The sequence below is a fragment of the Puma concolor genome, chromosome B4 (assembly GCF_028749965.1).
Source record: "Puma concolor isolate L17-30 chromosome B4, mPumCon1.1.hap2, whole genome shotgun sequence".
Classification (NCBI taxonomy): Eukaryota; Metazoa; Chordata; class Mammalia; order Carnivora; family Felidae; genus Puma; species Puma concolor.
This window is the reverse complement of record NC_141673.1, coordinates 779,518-805,838: the sequence shown is the minus strand read 5'-3', so window position 1 is coordinate 805,838 and position 26,321 is coordinate 779,518. Positions and strand designations below refer to the sequence as shown.

At 63.7% G+C, this 26,321-nt stretch overlaps 1 protein-coding gene and 1 long non-coding RNA gene across 3 annotated transcripts; one reads left to right on the top strand and one right to left on the bottom strand.

Moving 5' to 3' along the window:
- Nucleotides 1-8,008: 8,008 nt before the first annotated feature.
- Nucleotides 8,009-11,150, top strand: PIM3 (Pim-3 proto-oncogene, serine/threonine kinase). The gene is made up of 6 exons (XM_086711946.1): nucleotides 8,009-8,383; nucleotides 8,498-8,607; nucleotides 8,712-8,762; nucleotides 8,852-9,221; nucleotides 9,776-9,952; nucleotides 10,037-11,150. The coding sequence occupies exons 1-6, from the start codon at nucleotides 8,299-8,301 to the stop codon at nucleotides 10,222-10,224; spliced, it is 981 nt and encodes a 326-aa protein (XP_086568072.1). The 5' UTR covers nucleotides 8,009-8,298; the 3' UTR covers nucleotides 10,225-11,150.
- An 8,279-nt stretch (nucleotides 11,151-19,429) lies between these two features.
- LOC147578808 (uncharacterized) lies at nucleotides 19,430-26,096 on the bottom strand. 2 transcript variants are annotated; one of them, XR_015253205.1, is made up of 5 exons: nucleotides 25,992-26,096; nucleotides 24,219-24,351; nucleotides 23,743-23,898; nucleotides 22,851-22,913; nucleotides 19,430-21,887 (listed from the first exon to the last, which is right to left on the bottom strand). It is a non-coding gene; the product is annotated as an uncharacterized LOC147578808 (long non-coding RNA). The 2 variants fall into 2 exon arrangements; XR_015253204.1 differs by lacking the exon at nucleotides 19,430-21,887 and having other exon boundaries at nucleotides 22,544-22,913.
- Between the last annotated feature and the right edge of the window lie 225 nt (nucleotides 26,097-26,321).

Here is a 26,321-nt window from a genome sequence, read left to right as displayed (position 1 = left end):
GGAAACTGCCCCCCCAGGGCAGTGGGGGGGAGCCAGGCCCACAGGAAGCAGGAAGGGGGTCTGGGCAGGGAGGCGCTGGTGGCTTGGGATGGGGAATTTCTTGGGCGTAGGGGAGCTTAGCCAGAGAGTAAAAGCACAGAATTCTTTCCATTTCTCTGTGGTGACTCAGTAGCTGTTCTCCCCCTCCCCGCCCCCCCACCCCGGGTGACTGCGTCAGCCCCCGGAAGGCGCCTGACCTCTAGCGTGGGGTGAGCGCCCCCCCCCCCCCCCCCCCCCGCTGTGCTGCAGCCCAACTTCTCTTCCCAGTCAGGTGTGGCCTGGCCCAGCTCAGCCCCCACCCTCCACCCTGCGCTGCTCTCCCCGTCCTGGTCCCCCACCCTGGCCACACCCATCTCCAACCCAGCCTGGACTCCAGGCTCCAGGCTTTTATAGGGTGCTGGGCCCTGGATCCCAGCGTGGGTGCCAGTGTCGGCGGGGGGGGGGGGGGGGGGGGAGGGTCCACACAGGGTCTGCGAGGCCCTGCCCGCAACCCCACAGTGACTCAGTGGTCCTGCTTCCAGCCAGGGGGCTGCTCCACCTGCCAGGGTGCCTGAGCTGGCTGGGAAGGGGCTTGGGAAGACAGGGAGCACACGTGATAAGGAGGCCCCGTGCTGGAGTGCCCACCACGGACATCTGGTCACCACCTGCCTGGTCCACACGGGCTGGCTGGCCTCACGCACACAGACCCATGTGCTCACCTGTTCGCAGTGCTTTACCTATCGTCTGAACCCTGGTGCAGGCTGACCAGCCGCTGGGGAGCTCTGTGCTGTCCTCCCGGCCAGACTGGGTCCCTCTAAGCTCCCGGGCCCCAGAATACCTGGGGAGCCCCGCGGTGGCCCAGTCCCACTTGGGGGTCAGCAGGAGTGAGCAGGGGGACGCAGGATGGGGGCATCTCCTCACCAGAGGCCTGTTCAGCTTCTGCGCTGGGGTCCTCCCTGGCCCTGCCCCCCCTTCCACTGTCACTTTCAGGAACAGGGGAGTGGCCTTGAGGTGGAAGCCAGCCCAGCTACTTCTTTTGAACCAGATGCTCTGTCCAGGTCACCTCCTGCCTGGGGCAGAGACAGGGCCTCGGTGGGCTCTCTGGCCGCCCCCAGTCTGGGTTGGAGCTTAGACTCGGGGTGGGGGGCAGAGCCACAGCAGCCCCAAACCCTTTCTCCTTTACCTGCCCTCCATCCCCCCTCCCCACAGAACAACACGATAAGCCGGGAAAGTCCTCTAGCCCAGGCTTGGGGCTCAGGGTGACCAGACCGTCCTCTTCCTCCCTCACGGGTGCGGCCAGCAGCCCCTGAATACTGACCTCCCGCAGCGGGCCCACATCCTGAGCCCCCACACTCCTGCCGTACCTTGGGATCCGAATGCCCACGTGCCTCTCAGTGCCCAACCCCGGCCGGCACTGGGGACGCTTCCGGGAGCCAGACCTGGTCCCTCTGGCAAAACCCGCAGTGAGGAGGGTCTGGAAGGCTAGATGGGGCCTCCTGGGGCTCACCTAGCAGATGTGCTCTGCCCTGCCCAGCCCTGCTCCAGCCTGCGCCTCCCCCCGGGGTCCGGCCCCTGCGCACGGCCCGGGCCCACCCCCAGCGGGCACGGAAAGCAGGGGCCGGCTGAATCTCGGGTCCACGGATGCTTGTGCGCCACCTCAGGCCTCCAGGGTGCTGAGCACCTCACGGGCCTCAGCCAGTGCCGGTCTCGTCCTTCAGCCAGGGGCAGAACTTTGGGCCACACTGGACCTTCCTTGGAACCACTGACACGCCTGGGCATCGGGGGACTCGCTCCAGGCTGGCTATTTCCGAACCATTAAAGGAGAAGACCCACAGTGCTCCCCGGCTTACCGGCTCAGAGCTGTGTGGGTGCTCCCTGGGGCCGGCAGGGAGGGGCCAGCTGAGGCCTGACCTGAAGTTCTCCCCAAGCCTCACCTGTTCTTGGGTGGAGCTCCTGCCCTCGCAGTGACACTCTTCTATGTGCTCGGCTGGGCCAGTGGCCACCCGTGGGCTCATCCTTCCTGAGGCGTCCCCCTCAGTGTCCCTGAAGACTACTGCTGTCTCTGCTGTAGTATGAAAGCAATACCCCCCCAAGGGCTGCAGTGGGGGTATGTGAGTGACGGAGCACAGCGGGTACGCAGGAAGTGCTCACTAAACGCACACATCCAAGGCCATACTGTGTCCCGAGCTCATGTTTGCCGTGACCAGGCCCTCAGGGGGTCTGTGCTCCGGACACTCTGGGGGTCCATTTGCAGGGGACAGTTCCTCCACGACCTGAGTGTGGTCTGAGTGGCCTGGGCCAGTGCTGGGACTGGCCCAAGACTACGTCATCACTGCTTGGGCCCCGGGGCCCCAAGGTCCCTGAATCCCTCTGGGACTCAGGACACCAGCCCCGTCCGCTCTAGAGAGACTCCCTGACTGGCTCCAAATGGCACAAGTCTGGTCCCCACACCTTTGGCCCCGCTGTTGCCCCAGCCTGGGCCCTAGAGGTCACAGGTGCTGAGAGCCCCCCACGCCCTCCCTCTGTTCTCTGTCAGTCTTGGAGACCCGGCTGAGTTGGGCCTCCTCCTCCGGGAAGATCCCACATGGGACCCACTGCCTGCGTGGATCCTGAACCCTGGCCAGTGGGAGCTTCATGCAAATCAGAGGCAAACCCAGGCAGAGCCAGCTTCTGGCTCCTTGGGGATCACCCTCGTAGCCCCTGCCACACCCCACCCTTGTCTGCATGCTGGAGGTTGGAGTGGAGTGGGGCGACGGTCCCGTCCAGCCTGGACGTCATCCACAGAGGCTGCAGGACTTTCCCTAGCTAGGTTCTCAGAGGCTGCACCCGGTCCTGGGGGGACAGGGTGTGGGGTCCCCGCAGAGGGTGGCACGGCCACCCTAGCCCCTGGGGCCCCAGGCCCCCAGGGCAAGCAGGAGGGATGTGGGACAGCCCTCCCCTAATCCAGGCAGGGCTCCTTGGCCTTGAGGTTCTCAGCATGGTGGGGGTGGAGCTGCCCGGGTGAACTGGGCCCGGTCCCACGTCTCCCGGTCCCGGGGAAACCCCTGACTCTATCGATGAAATCCAGGGCCCGTGCCCAGGACAACAGACGGAGACCCCGCAGCCATGTCCATCAGAGGCCTCCTGCGTGCCGTGGGAAACACCTCACAGGCACCTCACTGGGTCCTCCTTCCGGACCCACACGAGGGTGATCAGAGTCCCCGCAGACAGGGAGGCCCAGGTGAGGAGAGGTTGGGGATGTGCCCATGGTCCTGGCATGGGCTGGTGGCAGAGCAGGGACTTGGCCTGAGGGGTGGGTGGGGACCAGCTGAGGCTACTCAGCTTGGGTCAGAGGGCGGTCCCAAGGGAGGGAGGAGATAGGCCCTAGCTAAGTGGCCGGGGAGCTGATGCCCACCGTCCGGGGCCAGCCTGGTCCCTGTCGCTGGCCTGAGGGTCTCTGGGGAGAGGGTTTCTGTGGGCAGATGGTCACCGTTCCCATCACCGCCACCCTCAAGGCTGGGCTTGGGGTGTCCAGTCCAGCTGTGCTCGGGTCAGCTCTACTGGGGACCTGGCCCCTCCCCAGGTTAGGCCTAGACCCTCCCCCGGCTTCTTCGGTTTTTCAGGCCCTGCCCACCAGAAGCAGGGGCAACCGTTGCCAGGCCTGAGGGGGCTTGCTGGCTAAAGGGTCCACGGTGGCGTGGGTGTGCCATCAAGAGGGGGCGACAGTTCTCGAACGCAGGCCGGCCTTGGCCGGGGGTCAGGCCAGACCGGGGCCCCCTGGGCAGGGAGGCCAGAGTTCACACAGGCCACCGCCGCCCACTGGCTCCCACGCATTTTCACCCCACCCCAGCCCAGGCCCTAGCCCCGGTTGCCTTTGGGAAATGTTACAAAACCCTGGCCCAGTCCTGCTGGCTCCCCTCCCTAGCGGGTGAGAGGCCACAACGGAGGTGAGGCGAGTGGAGGCCGGAGGGAAGGCCCTTCCGCCTCACCCAGACGCCCCTGCTGCGGCTTGTGCAGGCGCTGGAGGAGAGGCGGGGGCGCCGGGCTGTGTCACCGAGTTCTCAGGGCCCAGATGGGGGCTGGGGCGGGAGCGGGTGCTGGTACAGAGCTGGGTGTTGTCTGGGAGCCAACAAGCCAGGTGTGCGGGCCCGGGGGAGGACAGACCCGGGAAGGCCGGGGGTTCCCGCAGTCAGAGCAGAGGCCAGAGGTGGCTTAGGGTGGTGGCTGTGACCGTGGGCCAAGTCACCGGGGGTAACCCTGCCGGCCAGGGCAGTCCTGGTGGCAGCACGCTGGCAGAAGGCAGGAGCTGGAAAGACGAGTTGCAGGGGATGTAGAGACTGGGCTGGCGGAGGCTGGAAGCAGGGAGGGGGTCCAGGGGGAGCACGGGTGGGCTGGTGGGGGGCGGCTAGGGAGATGGACATGAGGCATGGCCTAGGTTGAGGGGTATCTCGAGGCCAGGGCAGGGCCGAGCAAACCTGTGGGGTGTCAGGGACAGCTGGAAAGGGGCAGATTGAGGAGGACTTAGTTGTTGGTACGGGGACTGGGGTGGACAAGACCACCAGAGAGCAGGGAAGAGGGCCTGGGGGAGGCCTGAGGGGGCCTGGAGGCTTGGAGGGCAGCCCCCTGTGTGTGCCCTCCCTCCCCACCCCCCCTTCTCCAGCTCTGTGGGCATGTTCAGAAGCGTGTGAGCGAATGTATGTTTGCACAAGTGTGTCTGTGCGGGGTTTGTGTGTGCGCAGGAGGCACAGAGTGTGAGTGACCCAGGCCATCTTCTGTCCACTTCCCTCTCCCTTCGTTGTCCCGGAGACGAGCCTGGCTCCAGTCACCATAGCAACAGTGCAGCCCTCCTGCCAGCAGGATAGGGTGACCCACGGGCCGGCTGTTTCCAGCACCAGGGGCAGGGACCCTCTCGCAGGGTCTGCCCTATGGAAGCCGGCTGTGGCTGCCACTCTCGGCAGGATGGTCCCGGGATGGAGACACCCTTAGCACGCTGGCCTGACCTCCGACGCCTTCAAGGGCCACGGGAGGCCAAGGGACAGGGCCTGGCTCTCCGTGGTCGGTGGGGCAGCAGGCTGAGGACCCGGCACCTCAACCCCAGTCGAGCCCACCATCTGGTGGCCTCTCCTGTCTGTGAGCAGAGTTGTCCCCAGCTCTGCTGCTCATGGAGGTCCTCGCCTGGGCTACACCTGCCTGTGGGTTCCAGAGCTATTTTTAAGGCCCACCGGGTAGGCCTTCAAGAAACCAGGAGAAAAAAACCAGCAGGGACTGGCATTCTACGTTGCTGGTGGTGTGGTGGGAACCTGGCCTGCAGGGATGGGATGGCCTGGGGTCATCTCCAAGAGCCACACCCAGGGCAGAAGGGCAAAAGCTCCTTGACTCTGATCCGGCTTTGCACCACCCCTACCAAGGAGGACAGAGACTCCACAACTGGGAGAATCCCTCGGAGCCTCCGTCTGCCAAGCTGAGAAAGGGGTGGGTGGTGACCCACTGCAGGGAGGGGCGGGGAGAGGTCCCCGGCGCCCTGCCAGAGTGGACCTGGGGCCCTGGGTGGCTGCACAGGCAGAAATACCGGCCCCCTGCCCACTCCTCAGGCCAGAGGGAGGCTGAAAGAGACCCTGACAGCCATGGACAGGCCCTGGTGGAGGGTCCGGGTCCAGCACGATCCCTCGCAGAGCTCCCAGTCGGGGAAGGCTACGCACACACTGGCCCACACGTGCACACACACACAGGCTCGCATGACAGCACACGGGCAACACACAGGGCGGTGTCTACAACGGATAAGGGCTCTGAGAAAATCCCCACCCCAGAGAAAAGGCTGCCTCCTGCCCCGTCCTCTACCTCCCAGACGAGGCCAGCAACCCCTTCCCCACTCCTGGAGCCTTCCAGAGGCTTCCACAGATGGCCCAGACCATCCTCAGAGCTTGAGGGACTGTAGACAGGACACATATTCATTCCACCGCTTTCTGAAGAAGTATGAGTGAACCCTGCTCTGAGTTTGGGGAGACTCGAGGTTTTCAGACCAAGACCCGGGAGCTGGGGGTGGTTCTCCGCCCCTGGGATGCTGGCCTCCCAAGGCTAACTTCCAAGATGAGGGACCCACAGGGCACACGGGGCCAGGGCACATGAGGAGGGCTGGCCTGGAGATCCACACGATGGACTGGGGGCACACCAGAGAGGCCACTGGAGACATCAGCTCCTGTCGGTGGAACCAGGCCCATCTCAGAACCACACCTTGCCGTGGTTATCACCTACACCCAGGACACCCTCCGTCATTCCCACCCTCCCCAGCCCAGTGCAGGCGGAGGCCGGGTCCAGGAACCCATTACAGCCTGACCTGAGGTTTACTCCTCTCTGGCGGACGGGTCCTGGGACCCTCTGCTGGTCCTCGGGAGGACCCACAAGTGGACGATAGCCCCACAACAGGTGCTGTGTGGATTTGGCTGAAGGGGTGGGCTCCTGCCCTCTACCTTGGATCTGACCCTGTGGGGCCCCCTGCCCTCACAGGCCCATGCTGCAGGAGGACGGTGGACAGAGTTCCTGTAGCAAGAATCTGAGAGCTGGATCGGTGAAGGGCCTACTTTCTGCCCTGAGGCAGTAACAGTGGCAGTGAATGGCAGTGAAGGGGGGTGGCTTGGGGGAGGTTGGGTGTGCTGCGGGAGCCAGCGGGCCAGCCCAGGCCCCTGAGGCCCTTGAGTGTGCATCCTTGGGGGGCACACCTGAAGGGGACCCCAAATGGGCCCAGGGATGTGCCTGCAATGATTAGACCCCAGGCTGGACGGCAGGGTCCACAGAGAGCACCTGCAATGCCAGCGCCTCGGCCCCTTGGCTCCCCCAACCCTCAACCCCCTTCGAGACAGCGGGGTGGGGGGGTGGGAGGGGGTGGGGGTGGGGGGGGAGACTGCGCTACTGCTACTGTAACTGGCAGACAGCGGCTCACATTCGAGTCCTGAGCAGCTCAGGCTGGTGACCTTGGGCCGAGGTCAGCAACCTTCAAGGTTTGACCACTCCACACAGGTGATTCTGTGTGGTACTGAGGTCAGGGAACAGGCTCGGGTCCAGACTACAGCCATGTGTAGTGGTCAAGGTGGAGTCCCTCGGAAAGGTGGTCAGCAGCTGGACCTGGAGAACAGCCAGGTGGGCGGAGGGCAGAAAAGGGTGCTCTAGGCATGGGGACAGCAGAGCAAAGGTTCCAAGGAGGGGATGCGTGGTCAGGGACCTCAGGCTGCGGGCTCGAGGTCAAGTCCCGGTCAGAACAACGGCCCCGGGGTGAACCGGGGACGGGGGATGGAGGGGTGAACCGGGGACGCCGGAGACAGGGTCAGCGCTTCGCCCGCGCCACGGGCTGCGATCTCCCGAGCGCAGCCGCTGAGCGGGGGTCCCCGAGAGGGCGGCACTGCCTCCTCGGGCTGGGCGCGGAATGCCGGACACCTATTCGCACGGTCCGGGGCCCACGGGGGTCGCCTCCAGGACTCCCGCCTCTGCTCGGAACCCTGAACCTACAGCAGCCCGCGTGGTCTAGCTGTCCGCTGGGGACGCGGCGGAGGGGGGCGCGCGTTCTGCGGGTGACCTTCCCCGGCAAGGCCTGGGGCGGGGCTGGTGAGTCCCTGCTCCGCCCACACACCACCATTGGCCGGGGCTTCGGGGCCCTTTGAAAACCCCGACTTCTATTGGCTCCCGCGGCCCCGCCCCACACGTCTCGGCCGCCGCCCGCGCAGGAGCTGCGCGTGCGCGGTGTGTGTGCGCGCGCGCGCGCGGGAGGGGGGTGACGTGTACCGCCACGCCACTCTGTGCGCCTCCGCGGCTCCACTATAGCGAGCTAGTTCCGGGCGTCTCTCCGCGCACCCCTGGCCCACCAGACCTCGCCAACCCCAGGTGGAGGCGCCCGGCCCGTCCAGGCCGTCGTCTCGGCCGCCCGCGCGCGCCCCCGGGAGCGCCCCCCGGTGCTCAGACCCCGCGGAAGGGGGCGGGGTTCCGATCGCCCCGCCCCCGCGGAGGGATACGGTCGCCGCGGCCCAAAACCCCGGGGCGAGGCGGCCGGGGCGTGTGAGCCGCTCGCTGCTGCGCGCGCACGCGGTCCACGCGCGGCTCGGCCCGGGGCCTCTGCGCCGCGCGGACTGCCTCGCCCGAGCGGGTCCCCGCGCTTCCCGCCTCGCCGCCGCGGCCGCCTCCGTCCGAGGCTCGGGGCTCCGCGCGGCGCCGGGAGGCCGCCCTCTCGCGTCTGCTGCCGCGCGGGGAGCCGGGCCGGGTGAGAGGCGGCGGAGAGCCCGGGGGCCGCGGGCCCGCGCCCCGCTGCCGCCCGCGATGCTGCTCTCCAAGTTCGGTTCCCTGGCGCACCTCTGCGGGCCAGGCGGCGTGGACCACCTCCCGGTGAAGATCCTGCAGCCAGGTGCGCGCGGGGCTGGGGGGCGCCGGGGGCGGAGGAGCCGGGGCGCCCGGGCCGGGGGAGGGGGACCGGGACGCGCCGGGCCGCACCAACCCCACCCGCGCGCGGTCCCCACAGTTAAGGCGGACAAGGAGAGCTTCGAGAAGGTGTACCAGGTGGGCGCCGTGTTGGGCAGCGGAGGCTTCGGAACAGTCTACGCGGGAAGCCGCATCGCCGACGGACTCCCGGTGAGTCGGGCCGCCGGGCGGACCCGGGTTTCTCGCCCACCGCGCGCGTCGTCGCGTGTCTTCGGGCCTGACCACTCGCGTCCTCCCCCCACCCCCGTCCCCAGGTGGCCGTGAAGCACGTGGTGAAGGAGCGGGTGACCGAGTGGGGCACCATCGTAAGTGCGGGCGCCGTGGGGCGGGCCGGGGCCGGGGTCGGGGTCGGGGCCGCTGCGGCGCGGCGCGCGCTGACCACCGTGTCCCGCAGGGCGGCGCGGCCGTGCCCCTCGAGGTGGTGCTGCTGCGCAAGGTGGGCGCGGCGGGCGGCGCGCGCGGCGTCATCCGCCTGCTGGACTGGTTCGAACGGCCCGACGGCTTCCTGCTGGTGCTCGAGCGGCCCGAGCCGGCCCAGGACCTCTTCGACTTCATCACGGAGCGCGGCGCCCTGGACGAGCCCCTGGCGCGCCGCTTCTTCGCTCAGGTGCTGGCCGCCGTGCGCCACTGCCACGGCTGCGGGGTCGTGCACCGCGACATCAAGGACGAGAACCTGCTGGTGGACCTGCGCTCCGGCGAGCTGAAGCTCATCGACTTCGGCTCGGGCGCGCTGCTCAAGGACACGGTCTACACCGACTTCGACGGTGAGCGCGGCGGCGGCGGCGGCGGCGGCGGGCGGGCGGGCGGGGGCGCCCGGAGGGGCCGGTGACTGTTGGAGGCCGCGCGCGCCGGGAGCGGGCTCGCGGCGGGCGGGGGCGGGGCGCGCGCGGGTGTGCGCCGGGAGTGCCGGGGCCTCCCCCTGCGCGGGGGCGGGGGCCACGTGCGTGCCGCGCGGGGGCGGGGGCGGCGCCGCAGAAATCCCCGCATTGCGGAGCGCGGGGAAGCCGGGGCCGCCCGCCCCGCCCGCCTCCCGAGCCTCGGCTCTCGCATCTGTTTGTTGTGAAACCCGAGCCCTCGCTCATGTGACCCGCTCCTCCCCCGGCCGGGCGGGGTGGCTGGGGAGGCCGCGCGCCGGGTTTTTCCAGGGTGATGACGGGCAGGATTTCGAGGCCAGCTGCCTCCCTGCCTCCCGCGGCCCGGCCTCGGAGCTGACTCGGTAGAGCGTAGAGCGCAGGGTCTCGGTGCTCGTTTGGTGGGGCGCCGGCCCCCCTACCCCCCACCCCCGGGCGGACGTCCTAACCCGCGTGCGTCCCCCCAGGCACCCGGGTGTACAGCCCCCCGGAGTGGATCCGCTACCACCGTTACCACGGGCGCTCGGCCACGGTGTGGTCCCTGGGTGTGCTGCTCTACGACATGGTGTGTGGGGACATTCCCTTCGAGCAGGACGAGGAGATCCTGCGAGGCCGCCTCTTCTTCCGGAGGAGGGTCTCCCCAGGTGCGTGCCGGCTGCCGGGAGCGCGGGGAGCACCGGAGCCCGAGGAGCCCGCCCCCTCCTGACCGTCCCCCCTCCTCTCCGCAGAGTGCCAGCAGCTCATTCAGTGGTGTCTGTCCCTGCGGCCCTCGGAGCGGCCGTCGCTGGACCAGATCTCCGCACACCCCTGGATGCTGGGGGCGGAGGGTGGCCCCGCAGAGAGCTGTGACCTGCGGCTGCGCACGCTGGACGTGGACGACGGGGCCAGCACCACCTCCAGCAGCGAGAGCTTGTGAGGAGGGGCCCGGGCCTGGCTTGTGGAGCCAGAGGGACCCACCCCACCCGGGCTGTCTGCTTCCTGCACAGGCAGTGACCTCTGACTCCTGGTGACCTTTGCCTTCGGCACCGGGCTGTTTCCTTCGCTTTGAGTGCCTTTTCGAACGCTGCTCTCGCGGGACTTGGTCTTTTCAAGCTCTGTCTGTCCAAAGACGCTCCGGTCCAGGCGGGGCCCCGTCCGGCCTGGCCTGGGCAGGTGCGGGGCCCCGAGACCGTCCCTCTCTTGTGCTGCTCCGGGAGGCAGGCCTGTTGGACTGTGTCGGACCAGGAGCATGTCCTGTGGCCTCAGCTCACGGGGGGCACGGGGCCTCTGGTGCCCGCTCCCCCCACCCCTTCCCGCGCCCGCCTGTCCGTCAGTGTTCGTCCGGGCACGTCTGTGCACTAGCAATGCAACGTTGGGGCCTCGCCGCCTGTGCGCGCGCACGTCTATTTATGGTCTGACCCTGAGGAGGGCTATTTATTGTTTAATTTATTTGCGGGCGTTCCCTCCTCCCGGCCCCCCCACCTTCTGCAGGCCCCGGGGTGGGGGTGGTGGCCGTGTGTGTGGACCCCAGGTCCCGGTCCTACCTGTGTCTGTTGGAAGGTGGACTTGTACAGTGGCTAATTTGGGGGGAGAGGGTGCCTCCCCCACCTCGTGGCTCTGCGCCTGGGCGTGGGGGGGTGGGGGGGTGGGGTTTAAATTATTGACCTTGTACAGTCCGCTTGTTGGCTCTGGAGGCTGGGGGGTGGGGGGACAGAGTCTCAAGCCTTTAATTTATTGTAGCAGCTGTCTCTGTAGTCCAGGTGCATGCGCACCGTGGATGGGGTTTCTTTCGGTTCAAAAGTGAGATGTCTGGAGATCCTATTTTTTATACAGGTATTTCAATTAAATCGTTTTTGTATATAACAGTTACTCCGTGTTTATGAGGCAGGGAGGCTGCGGGGAGGTTTGGAGGAAGGGGCCTGGGGTCTCTGGGCAGCCCCCTCCTCGTTCTGTGGGGAGGTAGCACATGGTGGGGACCTAGGCTCTTTCCTTGGCCTCCTTGCCACCCCGTTCTCGCCCCCCACTCCCCAAGGGCAGGAGGCTGTGCTATCAGGGTCTTCTGGGAGGGGGCAGGGAGCCCCGGCCTGGGATGACGTTGCCACCGCTAGTCTGGAGGCTGTGTCTGGGGGTGGCCACAAGGGGACCTCCGGTTTCTGTTCCCGGGGATGCCTAGTCAGCCGTGGGAGGAGGAAACGGCCCTTGCTCAGGCCACGTGGGCAGAAGCGTCCAGGGAGAGGCGTCCGTGCTGTTCCATAGATGGGGGGAAGGGGTTCTGAAGGATAAGTAGAAGTTTGTTGGGTGGAGGGTGTAAGAAGACATTCCAAGCCCAGAGAGCAGGGGTGGGTGGGGTCAGGGGGCAAGTGCTGGCTGGTTGGGCCTTGGCCTGACGGTTGAACGGTTAGGGTAGAAGCCGCGGCCAGATTCAGATGCGGAAACACGGGCGAGACACCACGCAGGGCAAGCTGAGCGGGGGTCTGGTCACGTCCCGCCCCTCTGTGGGCCCTCTGTGGGGCCATCTGCTCAGCAGCCCCTGGTGATGGGACAGCGGGGCACCTGCTGGGTGACCGTCTTGTGTCCCGGGTCCCCGCACACAGCTGGAGGCCTGTCCCTGTGTCCCACAGCCCAGGTGCCAGCCATGTGCCTGTGCTCAGAGCACGCACACCGTTGTGTGCCTGCCAGTGCGTCCCTGGGAGCGCAGAGTGAGATAAAGGGAGCATCTTGAGACCACAGGCAAGAGCAGACAGGAAGTTTTAGAAAGCAGAGCTAGAGAAAGTGAAGCGGGGGGGGGGGGGGGGGGGGGCTGTGGTGGGGCCTGGGCCTGCAGGGATTCATTGGGTGCTTGGGGCCTGCTGGGGCCTGGCCGGCCTTTCCTGAGGAATCATTAAGGCTCAGGGGTCCCCAGGGACCCCCGAGCAGCTGCATGAGGCAGTGGGGCTGCGTGGGGAGACAGTGCACCTGTTCCCTGGCCCTGGCAACCCCCTGACTTGCTGGGGCTCTCCGTGCTTCCCCCACCCTCTGCGAGGACAGGGCCCCTCAGACAGCCCTGCCCGTGTGGGCTGGAGCTTGTTGGGGGAACACTCGGAGAGTTGAGCGTGGTGTCTCTGCGGCATTTGGGCCTCCGCACTCTACTCTGGTGACAGTGACTCCTGCGTCCCTGTGATCCCAGCCCCCCACTTGCCAGCTGAGGATGCTGGGCCGGTCTGGGGCACCACCCCTCGCCCCTCGTCCACCCATCCTCCTCTGTCCATCCGGCCACCCACCTAAAGCTCCAGTAATCCTTCACTGAGCTCATCTGTGTGGGGGACCCCGAGTCGAGCGCTTGTAGGGGGCCGGGGCGCTGAGTGCAGCCTGTGGGGAAGGCGTAAGGTCTGGACGGCCCGAGGAAGGCCGGTCCCCGGTACAGCGGGTATCCTGCCCACAGGAGGCACCTTGTGAGGATGCTCAGGGACACGGGGTCAGAGGCACGTGTGCGGGCAAAGTCCGGAAGTGAGTGGGGGAGTCTCGCCCTGCTTGGTGAGCGCGGAAGCCCCCGCAGGCCGGGCCTGTGCCAGGGGGACACACCGTTCTACGTCCCCGATGGCACGTGGTGAGGCCATGCCGCTGGCCCAGGGCGCCGCCCACTTATCTGTAAGGCCTGAACGTCCCAAGTCTCCAGGACATTCAGGAGGGGCCCGGGGGACAGTGTGTCCCTGAGTTTGCCCCTGGGACAGAGGGCACAGCGCCATGCCGAGTTTGGGCAACGCTGGCGGTCAGGGGGCTCTGCCAGCCTCCCCCGAGGCTCCTCAGCCCTTCGGCCTGTGTGCCCAGTGACACCTCTGAAGGTGTGGCAGGCTCAGGCTGGCGCTGGGCAGACGGCCCGGAGGGTGGCCATCGATGGGTTCGTGGGTGTGGCCACATGGGACGCGGCCCCCTGCCTGCGGCGGGGAGGCCCCTCTGATGGAGGGGAGAGTGGGCAGGGAGAGGGTGCTGGCCTGCGTGTGTCAAGGCCAATGGGGAACGTGGCCTCGGTCTGGGGCCCGAGGGTGGGCAGGAGGTGGGGGGCTGGCGCCGCCCCTGCGGGGCCTCCCCCATTTCCTCGGCCCAGCCCTGCCCCCCTCTGCCTCAGTGCTGCCTGAACAAGCCCGGGCACCCCCAAAGCACCCTCCCCCCTATCTGGCCCGCCCAGTCCAGGGCTAGATGCTGTCTGTACTCCCGGTTCCCAGCTCCAGCAGGCAAGGGCTCAGCCAGGTCATGCCTGGAGAAACTGAGGCCCAAGTGGCAGGACCTCCTGTAGGTGCTGGAGTAGGACGCTGGCCCCACTGTTGTGTCCCTGCACGCAGTCGCCGCTGAGAGCCAGGCTGGAGGCTGGGGGAGCGGGGGAACGGTGGGCCTGGCTGCATCCGGACCTCCAGGACCCCGGAGAGACAGAGGGTGCAGCACTGTCTGGGGGGCTTTCCCAGCCCCTTCCCGAAATTTCTGACAATCCGCCGTGGGCAGAGCTCCGGGTCTGAGGCTCAGGCAGAAGCTCAGAGCTGCGGCTGAGGCAGGCCCTGCCCTGCCCCAACCCTGCCACCTCTCTGTCTGTGTGGGCCCCTCACCCTCCTCCCTGCTCCTAGACACAAGCCTGGAGCTCGTCAGGACCCGAGGGGCCGGCCTGCCCCCTGCCCCTCCACCCCCCAGGCCCTGCACTCCTGGCCTCTCCCTGCAGAGGGAAGCGTGGCCAGTTCCCTCTGAACTGGAATGCTAGTTCCCTCTGCCCAGGGGCTTGACGGTCCTGTGCTGGGCTGGTGCCCGTCTCGCCATCTTTTCATATCTTGGGTCCATTTAACGTGGAGGGCTCTTTAGAGCCACTGGGTTGAGTTCCCAGGTTCCATCTTTCAGGGACTCCGCTAGGGGTGGCGTGGAACCCAGAAGTCCTCATGGAAGGAACAGAAACCCCGAGCTGCCGCCCACCAGGGTCTGCCGTCCGCTCCTCCGGGCCCTTCCCTCCTGGAGCGCTCCCTGTGCTCTATTTGTGGGCGGCTTTGATTGGTTTGCTCATGGCCAGGCCCTCTGAGGGCGGCTGGGTGGGTGCTGGCTGTGCCCACAGGGTCGGGGGGAGGCGTCGGAGGCCGCCCCTCCTGGCCCCTCACCCACTGGCCTGAGACCGGCCCGGCCCCCGGAAGAGAGCGGCTGGGACGCAGACCCGGGTCGGAGCCGTGTTAAGTTTCTTTTCTCCGGTGCGGCCCCCCAAAACGAAACCTTGGCGTGGCTTTGGTGCCAAAGCTTCACAGAAAAGGAAGTGATTCCTGGCAGGGGCCCCGGAGCCCCACCTGCCCCTTCTGGGCATGCAGACCCCAGCTGGCATGCTAACGTGGGAGTCCCCGTGCTAACGGAAGCCGTGCCAGGAGGAAACATGAAGGGGGCAGTTGGGCCTGGGGCCGGCGGTGGAGGCCTGGACGGCCAGGGGCCGTGGGGCCCGGTGGCCAGGAGGGACACCCAGATCAGGGGATGCCCGCACCACATGGGGCCCCGGAGGAGGGGGCAGGGCCGCGCGCCCCCCTCTGCAGGCGCCCTGGCCGCTCTGGAGAGGGCCTCTGGAGGGGCCCAGCGCTGGGCATGGGCAGGCCTGAGGTCCTGGGCAAGCCGCAGGGAGGGTGTCGGCCAGGCCCGGCTCCTCTCCACGGAGCTAAGGGATGGGCCCCCATTCATCTCCTGACGCCTGGCTGTGGGTGAGGGGGTGCAGGACGCACGGGGAAGTGCTAGCCCTGGGGTTTCTCGGTGGGCCCTTCTCCCCTCCGGGGGCCTCTGATTAGGGGGGCCGGGGGGCTCTGCCTTAGCCTCTGGCACATGACTTCCAGGCCGGCCGGCTTTCCAGGCAACCTTGGCAAAACCCCGGGCTTCGGTTACACAACTGACCCCTGGAGTTCCTGGCAGTCAGGCCTGCCGGGCAGGGTGGGGGCAGGGCCTGCCCCTCCAGCACTGGTCACTGCCCTCTTCCTGGCCTGCTCCCTGCAGGAAAGCTCTTCCCTGGAGGCTGGGCCCCAGATAGTGGCCAGGAGAAGGTGGGGAGGGATGGGAGGTCCAGTCCTGGATCAATGAATAGGGGCCTCCTTGCGGGGTGGGTCACCTGTACCCAACACCGAATGAGCCAGGTGGAGGAAACTGGGGCTCAGGGTGGTCAGGAACCCCCAGGTGGAGGAAACCGGGGCTCAGGGGGGGTCAGGAACCCCCCAAAGGCCACAAGCAGCCGAGTGGACCCATTTTGTCCAGGAAGGAGGAAGAGGTCACCCTGGGGCACAACCTCGTCTTCCCAGCACGGGACTCGGAGGCGAGCGCCCTCTGATCTGGCCTCTGGCCCTGTCAGCTGTCCTGCTAGGAGGCCGCCAGCCCTGATCTGAGGCTCAGGCCAATGTCATGGGTCCCGGCCACCTGGCGGGAAGCACCCTCAGGTTTCCCTGCCTTGCCCACCCATGCTGCCCTGAGCTCCTCACCCAGAAACGCTGTGCTTAGTGACCCCCACCCCACTGGCCACCTCAGCAAGGGGGAGGGGTGGAAAGCAGAGGTGCCGGTGCCCACGGCCAGGCCCAGCCCAGTGGCCTGGCTCTCCTGCTCCTGGGGCCCCTGGGGCCTCTGCCAGGGCCTGGGCTGCTGGCCCAGGGCTGGACCTTGAGGATGAGAAGGTGCCTGTCTTGCAGGTGGCAGGGTCTCTCTGGGTCGCAGATGCCCCTGGTCCTGGGACCCAGAGTCCAGGAAGGGCTGGGAAGCCCCACCTGCTGGGCCAGGCCAGCCAGGATTCAGGGATCCCGGGCCCTTTGGTGCTGCTCTGGGGGGGGGGGGGGTGTGATCCTCCACTGTCTGGGGGCCAGGAGCCCGGGAGGCCCACATCAGCACTTAGGCCATGGCGCGGCCTGCCCAGCAGACACCCCACATCCTAGGGAGCACGTGTGCTGGGGTCCACACCCTCACCTCGAGGTGCGCTCCAGAGGTGTGGTCTACCCCAGGGCTCCCGGCCTCCCCGCGTCGTCTGGTTTCTGCTCACCAGGCCTCTCCCACATGAGCTCAAAGGGACATTTTCACTCCAGAGAGAACCAGACAGTCCAGATTCCTGGGGGCTCACCTCTGCCAGAGGGGCAGTGACCCAGGCACGTTGGCATGATAGGTTTAGGATGTGACAGACAGGGCGGTGAGTTTCTCAGGGGTCACCATCAGCTTCTCTGCAGAGATCAGGGAGAGGGGCTCTGGGAGCGGGTACAGCAGGTGCAAAGGCCCAAAGGCAGAGAGAGGAGCCCCGACCCGTTTTGCTCCGTGAAGGAGCAGGAGGGCAGGCGTGGGAGGGGCTGCAGAGTTTCCTCGGGGCGCACGCGGCTCAGGGCTCCTCCCCACACCCGCTCCGCAGCCTGCATTCCCCCAACAACCCGCTCCAGCGGGGCCAGCTCCGGACCAGAGTCCGGGGCCGGCTGGCCCTCCTGCCGCAGCTCTGCCCCCCTCACTCCTCCCGCGGAGAGGCGGGCGCCGGCACAGAGCAGGGGTGGCAATCCTGCACGTGGGGTGCCGAGGACCCCGGCACCAGGGCCCAGAATGGCAGAGGGCATCCCACACCCGGGGCCCAGAGGAGGCCCCTCGGCTAGCCCGGTGACCTGGGCTAACGCGGAAGCAGGTCAGGGGCTGCTGCGGGGTCCCCGAGTCCAGTTCGGGGCAGCCCCCTCAGTCTCCCCTCTAGAAAGGGCCAGGAGAACCATCGGGCCACAAAAATGGTACGTGTATGCCCACGAGGGTGCGTGCGACGTGCCTACCGTGTGCACCTGTGAGTGCGCTCGTAGGTGTGTGTGCCTGTGCACGTTCCAAGTGTGTGTGCGCGTGGGTGTGGAGAGGGGGGCGCCCGTGTGTATGTGCACGTGTGTGTGATGTGGCACGGTTTGTGCACACGTGTGTCCACGTGCGTGTGCACCCAGGCGGAGCCTGCTGCCGAGACTTGGGGCGCTCTCCACCCCTAGTGACCCACACACCCCTCAGAGGTGCGGCAGCACGTGGGGGTGGGGATGCGGCGGGGGGGGGGGGAAGAGAGGAGACAGAGCAAGGGGCCAGGCCCTGCCCCCTAGCCCTCCCCCCCCCCCCAGCTCTGGGTGGCAGTGCTGTCACCTGTGAACCAGGCTCGTCGACTGCCCGGAGCCCCGAAGTGTGTTCAAGAACATCCCTGGGCCCCTGCTGGGCCTCACAGAGTTCACGGCCAGGGAGCCACCGTGAGGGCACTGGGGTCATAGGAAGCAGGGGTTCCCAGAGGGCTGAGATCTGAGGAGGAGGTGGGGCCTAGGAGCCGAGGGGAGCTGCAGGGTGAGGAGGTGGGGAGTGCAGGCTTTGGGGGTGGGGCAGACCGGGCCAAGTCCCCTCGGAGGTGGGGGGGGGGGGGGGGATCTTCAGCGGCCGGGCCGCGTGTCCTCGGAGACCAAGATGGGGTGGGTTCGGGTGCTTTGGAAGGTACAAGGTCGGTGACACCCAAGGAGGGATGGAGGCCTGAGAGGACCCCGTCCGCGCACCCAGGCAGCCCCCGCCAGCCCGCAAAGGCCCGCTCTGGTTCAGGCCAGTGCAAGAGACCCGGCCCGGCCCGAGGGGGCCTCTTGCCCGTGGTGAGCAGGGACTCGAGGCCCAGGGGCGATCCAGGACTCAGACCTATGCCCCACTGACCTCCCCACCCCCGTGCTGGTTCGTCTCTGGGACATCCTGTCCCCGTTCTCACCTCACGCGGCCACCCAGCCCAGCACCTGACCCCCATACCGGGCTGCGGCCTGCAGCTATCAAGAGCTGATGGGCGGATTAGCTGTGGGCGCCCGGAGCCGGAGCCGGGGCGCTGGAACCAACAGCGGCAGCCCAGGGAAACCGGGGTCCGGCCACCACCCCGGTGTGGGGGGAGGGGGGAAGCAGGCGGAGGAGGACCAGCTGGCACACCGTCTCCGGGACCGCGAACCCAGCCCCCGCGAGGGCCTCCCTGGCCCCGCGACCCACAGAAAGCCTGGTTCTGGGTGCACCGGGTTCCCCCGCCTGACTCCCGCCTGGGCAGAAAGGGGCTGGAGGTGGGGACCCCGGGGCTGGTGGGGCCCGCCAGGTTCCAGGAAGGCAGGGGCCGGCGCACAGTAGGTTCGCGTGGCCACGTGGCCAGGGCGTCGGTCGCCTCGCTCCCCGGCCCACCGCAGCAGTCCCATCTCTGGAGGCCACGGGGCGGGAGCGGGTGAGCCCCGGCCTGGAGGCAGGTGTCCTGGGAGGGCAGAGCCCAAGGCAGCTGGGGGGGTGGGGGCACTTGTGGCCCAGGCCTCGGGGCCACGTCCACCGCGGCCTGTGCTGCTCACCCAGCCCCACCGTGGACGATGTGCCTGGCGCCTCCCTGGGGCCACACCCCCTGGGCCCTGCTCCCCACTCCCCGCGGGCCCCCGGGTTCTGCTCCCCTCACGCCCGCCACTCAGCTGTGCCCGTCCGGGTGGGCAGCTGCCGGCGGGACCCGGTCAGACGCCCCCAACCTCCTCTGCCATCAGAGCCCAGGTGACGACACACGGGCCCTGCCCACCGGCCGCGACCTGGGGGCCCCCCAACCTCTCTCGCCCCTCTGGGCCCACACGGGGAGGCAGGCAGGGAGCAACGGTCCAGGTCTCCACGTCTCTGAAGGCTGGCACGTCCTGGGCCTGGGGCCTTCTGCTCCCTCCAGCCAGGCCGGCCCGGGCCCCATCCTCCGCCCTTCCCCCCCCCCCCCCCCCCCCCCCGCAGCCTCCAAACTGGCCAAGCTCTGCGAGGTCCCTACAGAAGGAGGCCCAGTGTGCAAGACGGTAGACACACCATGTGGTGTGCGTGTGTGTGTGTGTACGGTGTCTGGTGTGCGGTGAGTGTGGTGTGCGTGGCGGGGCGGGGCGGGGAGTGGGAAGAGGTGGTGTTGGAGCTGTGATCCAGGAGGACCTCCCGGAGGAGGAGGTGGTGGTGGTCCTGAAGCGGGTGGGGAGGGGCAGGAGGGCCCGCAGTCCTGGGAAAGGCGGGTGGGGAGTGCTCAGCGCTTGGTGGCCCCGCGGTGCACAGGGGGGTGGACAGGGTGCTGGGGTGGCCACCCTGCCAGGGGGCGGGGGGAACGTGGGAGGGACGGTCCGGGCGCAGACCTCCACCAGGGCACGGCCCCAGGGGCAGGGTCCAGGTCAGGTTCTTGCTTTCAGCTAAATTTTTAATGAAAAACTTCTTAAACGCATGCTCTGAGCCACTTTAAACATTGCTCAGAGAATTAAATGGAAATCTAAAAAAGAAAAACCCTGAGAAGTATTTTAAAACAGCTTTATTGAGGTGTAATTTACATACCATAAAATCCACCCACTTTCAACAGTTTCAGTGATCCACCCACCAGCCAATGATTTTAGTAAATTTACCCAGTTGTGCAACCACCACCACAGTCCAACTTAGAACGCTGCCCTCGCCTCCAAGGTCTCCTGGACCATCCACAGCCACCCCCTCTCTGTCCTCACAGACTTGCCTTTTGCACACGTTCCACGCACACGGAATTGCGCCACGTGGGGTGTTTGCTGTCCGGCTGCTCTCACCGAGCATAGTCGTCCCGAAGTTCGCCCGTGTCGGTCCCCGTCCTGATGCTTCGTGGCGTGGATACACCACACGTGGTTTGTTCACCAGTCGATGGGTATTCGGGTTGTTTCCACAGTGTGACTATTACGAACGTAGCTGCTGTGAACCTTCACGTACGAGCTCTTGGGTGCACACGTTGTCGTTCCTCTTGGGTAAACACCTGGGAGTGGAATCCTGGGTCGTGTGGGAAGTTTATGTCGACTTTGGAAGAAATTGGCTGCACGTTTCACTTTCCCGCCAGCGACGTAGGAGGGTCCCGGTGTTCCGTACCTTTGTCAACACTTGCGTCGGGCCTTCCTCGTGGTACAGCCACCCTGGTGTGTGCGAGGTGGTGACGCGTTCGCTTTCAGTTTGGATTTTCCTAGTCACTACTGGTGCCGAGCATCTTTGCAAATTGGATTAGACGTTTCACCAAAGAAGATACCCGGCGTTCCTCCTCCTTCCTTGATGAAATGGCTAACTTTTTTTTGCCTATTTTTTTTTTACTTGCTTGGTTGTCTTATGATTACTGTTTTAAATTTTATATCTGGTTTTAATTGTTGTAAAATACACCTAATAATCTAAAGCGTACGTTTGTCTTGTATTTGAGCGGCAAGTGTCCTAAAGACAAACCCCTTATTACATCCGACCTGCAAACATTTTATCCCAGTTTCGTTATCTTATCGTCACTCGAAGCACAGAATCTGCACTATTGATCAACTCGGATTCATCTTTCGTGGATTCCTGCTTTTGGCGTTGCACCTAAGAACACTGCCTGTCTCGAGGTCACAAAGATTTTCTCGTATGTGTCCTTTCAAAAATCTTATAGCTTTAGATCTTACACCCGGGTTTATGGTTGATTTCGAGTTAATTTTTGTGCGGCGTAAGGTAGGGGTCCAAATTCTGTTTTTACATGAGTTTCCAATTGTCATAGCACCACTTGCTGAAAAGAGCATTTCCCCCTTGAAAGCCGTGGCACTTTTGTCAAAAATCAATTGACGATAAACCTATGAATCTATTTCTGGACTCTCAGTGCGGTTCCGTTAACCCATATGTCAACCCTTATGTCAGAAGACGCTGTGTTTATTGCTGTTACTGTGTAGTAAGTTTTCAAATTGGAATGCGTAAATTCTCCAACTTTGTTCCCTTTCAGAATTGTTTGGCTGTCCTGTGTCCTCTGCATGTCCATGCAAGTTTTACGATCAGATTGCTAATTTTGCTCCCCAAACCCCAAAATACTCTCATTTTGAGAAGGATTGCATTCAATCTATTAATCAATTTGGGGAATATTGCCACTTGAACAATATTGAGTTCTCCAGCCCATTAACAGTGGGTGTCTCTGTATTTATCTAGATCTTCGTTAATATCAGTTAGAAATGCTGTGGAGACGCCTAGGTGGCTCAGTTAACCGTCCGACTTCGGCTCAGGTGGTGATCTCATGGTCTGTGGGTTCGAGCCCTGCGTCAGGCTCTATGCTGATAGCTCGGGGCCTGGAGGCTGCCGCGGATTCTGGGTCTCCCTCCCTCTTGTTGCCCCTCCCTCGATTGTGCGCTCTCTCTCTCTCTCTCGAAAATAAACAAAGAGACACACTTGAGTGGCTCAGTCAACCATCCGACTTTGAATCAGGTCATGATCTCCTGGTTCGTGGGTTCGAGCCCCACGTCGGGCTCTGTGCTGACAGCTCGGAGCCTGGAGCCTGCATCGGATTCTGTGTCCCCCTCTCTCTCTGCCCCTCCTCTCCTCTCGCTCTGTCTCTCTCAAAAATAGATCATTATTACAAAAAAAGAAAAAGAAAAAGAAATGCTGCATAGTGTTCAAGTCTTACACTCTGTTTGTTAAACTCCTAGTTACTTTCTTTTCAATGCTGTTGTGAATGGAATTTTTTCTCAATTTTATCGCTGGATTGCTCATTGCTAACATAAAGAAATGTGGCTGGTTTTTGTATATTGATCTTGGATCCTGGAACCGTGCTGAACCTGATAATTAGCAGAAGTTTTTCCTCTGAGTCCTGCCACTTGGCCCCAAATGCGTCACAAATGCAGAAGTGGACAGTTTCTGGTGGAAGAAAAAGGAACCTCAGGTAACTGGAAAGTACCAGGAAAATAATGGAGAGAAAGAAACCTAGGGAAATTAGCCCATGAGATTAAGTTTTGGAAAAACATGAAATCTCAGTTCACGTGGGTAAAGACAACTGACACAGATGATGTGATACCACTGATGTTTGAATGATCTGACAGGGACTTTCAAGCGCTATTAAAATGCTTTAACCAGAAACTGCAAAAAGTCTTGACACAAATTGAAATAGGACGGCTCAGCAAAGGGAAAGACATAAGAAAAAAAAAAAAGAGGCAAATGGAAATTTTGGAATTGAAAAGTAGAATAACCAAAAGGGAAAAAGACCCTCATGGAGGGATCGAATACCAGAATTGAGACAAGAGAGTCAATGAACTTTGAAGACACAGCAACGGAAATTCATCTGAGCAAGAGAGAAGATTTAAAAAAATGAACCGCCTCAGGGACCTACGGGACGACAGAGCTAATGTTTGTTTCATTAGAGTCCCAGAAAGAGAGGAGAAAGACCGTGAGACCGAAAAAATATTTAAGGAGATTATGGCTGAAAGCTTCACAAGTTTGGTGAAAGACATAAACTTATAATTTAAAAGAACAGAACAAATCCCACCCAGGAAAAACTGAAAAAAATCCACACCACGTCACTTAAAAAAATTTTTTTATGTTTATTTACTTTTGAGAGAGAAACAAAGCACAAGCAAGGAAGGGTCAGACAGAGAGGGAGACACAGAATCCGAAGCGGGCTCCAGGCTCCGAGCTGTCAGCGCAGAGCCCGATGCGGGGCTCGAACTCACGAACTGTGAGATCATGACCTGAGCTGAAATTGGACACTTACCTGATTGAGCCACCCAGGCGTCCCCACACCAAGACACTTTATAATCAAATTGCTGAAAACTAAAAACACAGAAAAAAAATCTTAAAAGCAGCCAGAGAAAAATGATGTGTTACCTATAGAAGAACGATGATTTGAATGCCGGACTTTCTTATCGCTAATACAGTATCTTTTTGGTGCTGAAAGAAAAGAATCATTTGGGGCGCCTGGGTGGCACAGTCGGTTAAGCGTCCGACTTCAGCCAGGTCACGATCTCGCGGTCCGTGAGTTCGAGCCCCGCGTCGGGCTCTGGGCTGATGGCTCAGAGCCTGGAGCCTGTTTCCGGTTCTGTGTCTCCCTCTCTCTCTGCCCCTCCCCTGTTCATGCTCTGTCTCTCTCTGTCCCAAAAATAAATAAACGTTGAAAAAAAAAAAATTTAAAAAAAAAAAAAAAAGAAAAGAATCATTGTTCAGATTTCTATATCCAGCAAACTTCCTTAACCTGACAAAGGGCATTGATAAAAGTCCTACAGCTAAATCGTACTTCATGTGAAAGCCTGAATGCTTCCACCTGAGATTAGGATCACGGCCAGGGTGCCCTCCCTCAGCACTCTTATTTCACACAGTGCTAGAAACTCCAGCCAGTGCAATGGGGCAAGAAAAGGAAATAAAAGGCATATTGATTGGGAAGGAAGAATAAAGCCGTCCTTATTTGCAGACGATGCAGCGATCTGTGTAGAAAATCCCAGGGAATCTATTTTTTAAACAGAACCAAACTCTTAGAACCAGTAAGTGAGTTTAAGCAAGGTTGCAGGATACGAGATTGACACATCAAAATCAACTGTATGCCCAGATAGATACAAGCAATGAATAATTGGAGACCAAAATTTTAAGACTACCAGTTTTTACAAAAGCTTCCCAAAACGTCTAGGTGCAAATCTAGCAAAGTACGAAAAGGTTCTGAGTACTGAAAACGACAAAATGCTGTTGAAAGAAATCAGATACGATCTACATAAATAGAAAGGCTTACCACGTTCATGAATCTGAAGGCTCAGCATAGCAAAGATGTCAGTTCTCCTCAAAGTGATCTATAGACTTCACACATCACGAGGCGAAATTCCAGCAAGATTTTTTTTTGTAGACAGAGATGGGCAAATTCTAAGATGCATATGTAAGGGCAATGGAACTAGAAGTAAAACAACTGGAAAGAGAACAAAACTGCTGGAAGCCACCTGATTGGAACACTGACCACACAGCTGCTGAGCAACACAGGGTGGGACTGGTGTTAGAGGGACCCGGGGGCCGACCAGATGGGTGGTCCAGAAACAGAGCCACGGAAAACTCTGGCAGCCGTGTGAGTGCGGCTCAGCGTAGGACAAGCAGCTATTTCAGCAAATGGAACTGGGCCAGTGTCCCCCACGCGCGAGGGGGGAGCCTGTACCTCCAGTCCACACCTCGGGCGAAGGTAAGCTCAAAGGGAGTCCCGGGTTTAAGTGCACAACATACACAACTTACGCAGGAGGTCACGGGACGTGATCTTCACGACATGGGCTTGCTCGGAGTTTGGAGAGACGCCATCGGAGAAGAAACTGATAAACTGGACTTCATCCCAACGCAGACTTTTGCTCCCCCAGAGACACTGTCAAGAGAACGACAGGAAACAGGGGCCGTGAACCCCGTGTCGGAGGAGGGACGCAGAGTGTCCACACTGAGACAGCACTACCGGCAGGTAGGAAAGGTCTTGATCCAAAGCGGATGCGGGGACGACGAAGAGGCCACGAGAGGACCTCGGTGTCATTAGACGCCGGGGAGCCCCCCACCCCCCAGCCCCGATGAGGCGCCCGCACGGCCTGCGGGAGGCCAGGGAGCAGCTGTGGAGGGAGCAGGCGGGCAGCGGCCCCCGGACTCCCGCTTCCCACCGGACACGGGACGTGGCAAACCCAGCCCTGGCCGGTCACCCGGACACGGGATGCACGCTCACACAACAACCGGGCACGAACGTGGTAGGAAGCTTTGTGTGCAATAGGAGGCAACAACCGACCGTCCTTCAGTGCGTGAACGGCCACCCGTCTACACCGCGGGACACCGAGGCACCGAGAGGAACAAGCTGTGGATTCACACACAAGCGCCCGGGTGAATCGAGGCCTGCTGCTGCGGCAGCCGCTTGGAGGGCGGGGCCAGGGCCCAGGGCAGACCCAGCCACCGCAGCCGCCGGCCGCCGGGGGGACCAGAGCAGGGCTTCAGGGCGAAGGGGGTGGGGGGTGAGGGGGGGTGGAAGGGGTGAGGGAGAGGTGAAGGAGGGACGAGGGGGTGAGGGGTGAAGGGGGAGTGAAGAAGGGGTGAAGGGTGGTGAAGAGGGGTGTGAAGGGGTGAAGGGGGTGAGCAGAGGTGAAGGGGGATGAGGGGTGATGAGGTGGGGTGAGGGGGGTGGAGGGGGGGTAGGGGGGTGGAGGGGGGGTGGAGGGGGGGTGGGGGGGTGGGGGGGGTCTACCAGCCACGGCAGGAGGCGGTCCTTGGGGTGACGGAACTGCTCCGAACCCGGTCGAGCGACGACTCTCCCAACAGTCCACGAAACCGTCCACGCAAATAAAAGTGGCAATTTTTCAGTATGATAATTAAAAATCAGCCGCACAAAAGATTTTTAAAAGATACATTTCAGGCCTCGTTTGCGTGCGCCGGGCTTTCTCTTTGGAGCGAGTTCTCCCAGAGGGGGACGGGCGGTCACCTCCTCGGGGACCCCCTCCGCCTGGGGATCCCACCAGGGCGCAGCCGTGCTCCTGCGCCCCGCAGCTGCTCCGGGGCGCGCCCGTACCCTGGGGCGGGGGGGGGGGGGGTCCCTCGCGGGTCAGGGCCGGCGCTACGGGGGGGGGGGGGGGGGCGCCGAGAGAGCCACTTGCAGGAGCCGAGAAAAGCGAGATGTCCTCAAAGACGTTTCCCCCGGAAAAGGCCAAAGCGGGGCTGGGGGGCAGGGGGGACCTGAACCACCTCCCTGGCCCCCGAGGCCCGCCCCCACAGGACTCGGGAGGGCTCACAGGGCCGCCCCCTCCCCGCGACAGACGTGGCGCAGGACTCTCTCCCTCCGGGGCCGGAAGCCGAGCCCCAGCCCCCTCCCACGGGACAGCTCCCTCCCCCCCCCCAGCCGCTCGGGGGGCGTCCGAGGTCGCCGGGTCCAACCCCAGCAGCTGCTCCCTCGCCCCGCCACGCCCGCTTCGGCTGCCTCCCCCGCGCCGCGCGACGACCCTCCCCAACCTGCCCTCGAGACCCGTGCTCAAACCGGACCTCGGAATCGCCTTGGGGGATAGGGGGTTGGGGTGGGCGGATGACCACGAGGTCACCTGGCTCCGTCCCCTTCCCCGACCCCGGGACCCGAGCCCGCGCCCCACCCCCTTCCCCGGATCTGAGGCTACCCCCCCCCACCCCATCCCCGCCCCGGGCCCCAAGCACACGCCCCGCCCCCTCCCCCCCATCCGAGGACACGCCCCGCCCCGCCCCTTCCCACCCCACCCCCTCCCCCGGGTCCGCCCCGGACCCGGACCCGAGGACACGCCCCGCCCCCGCCCCGCCCCTTCCCACCCCCACCCCATCCCCCCGGGTTCGCCACGTCCCCGC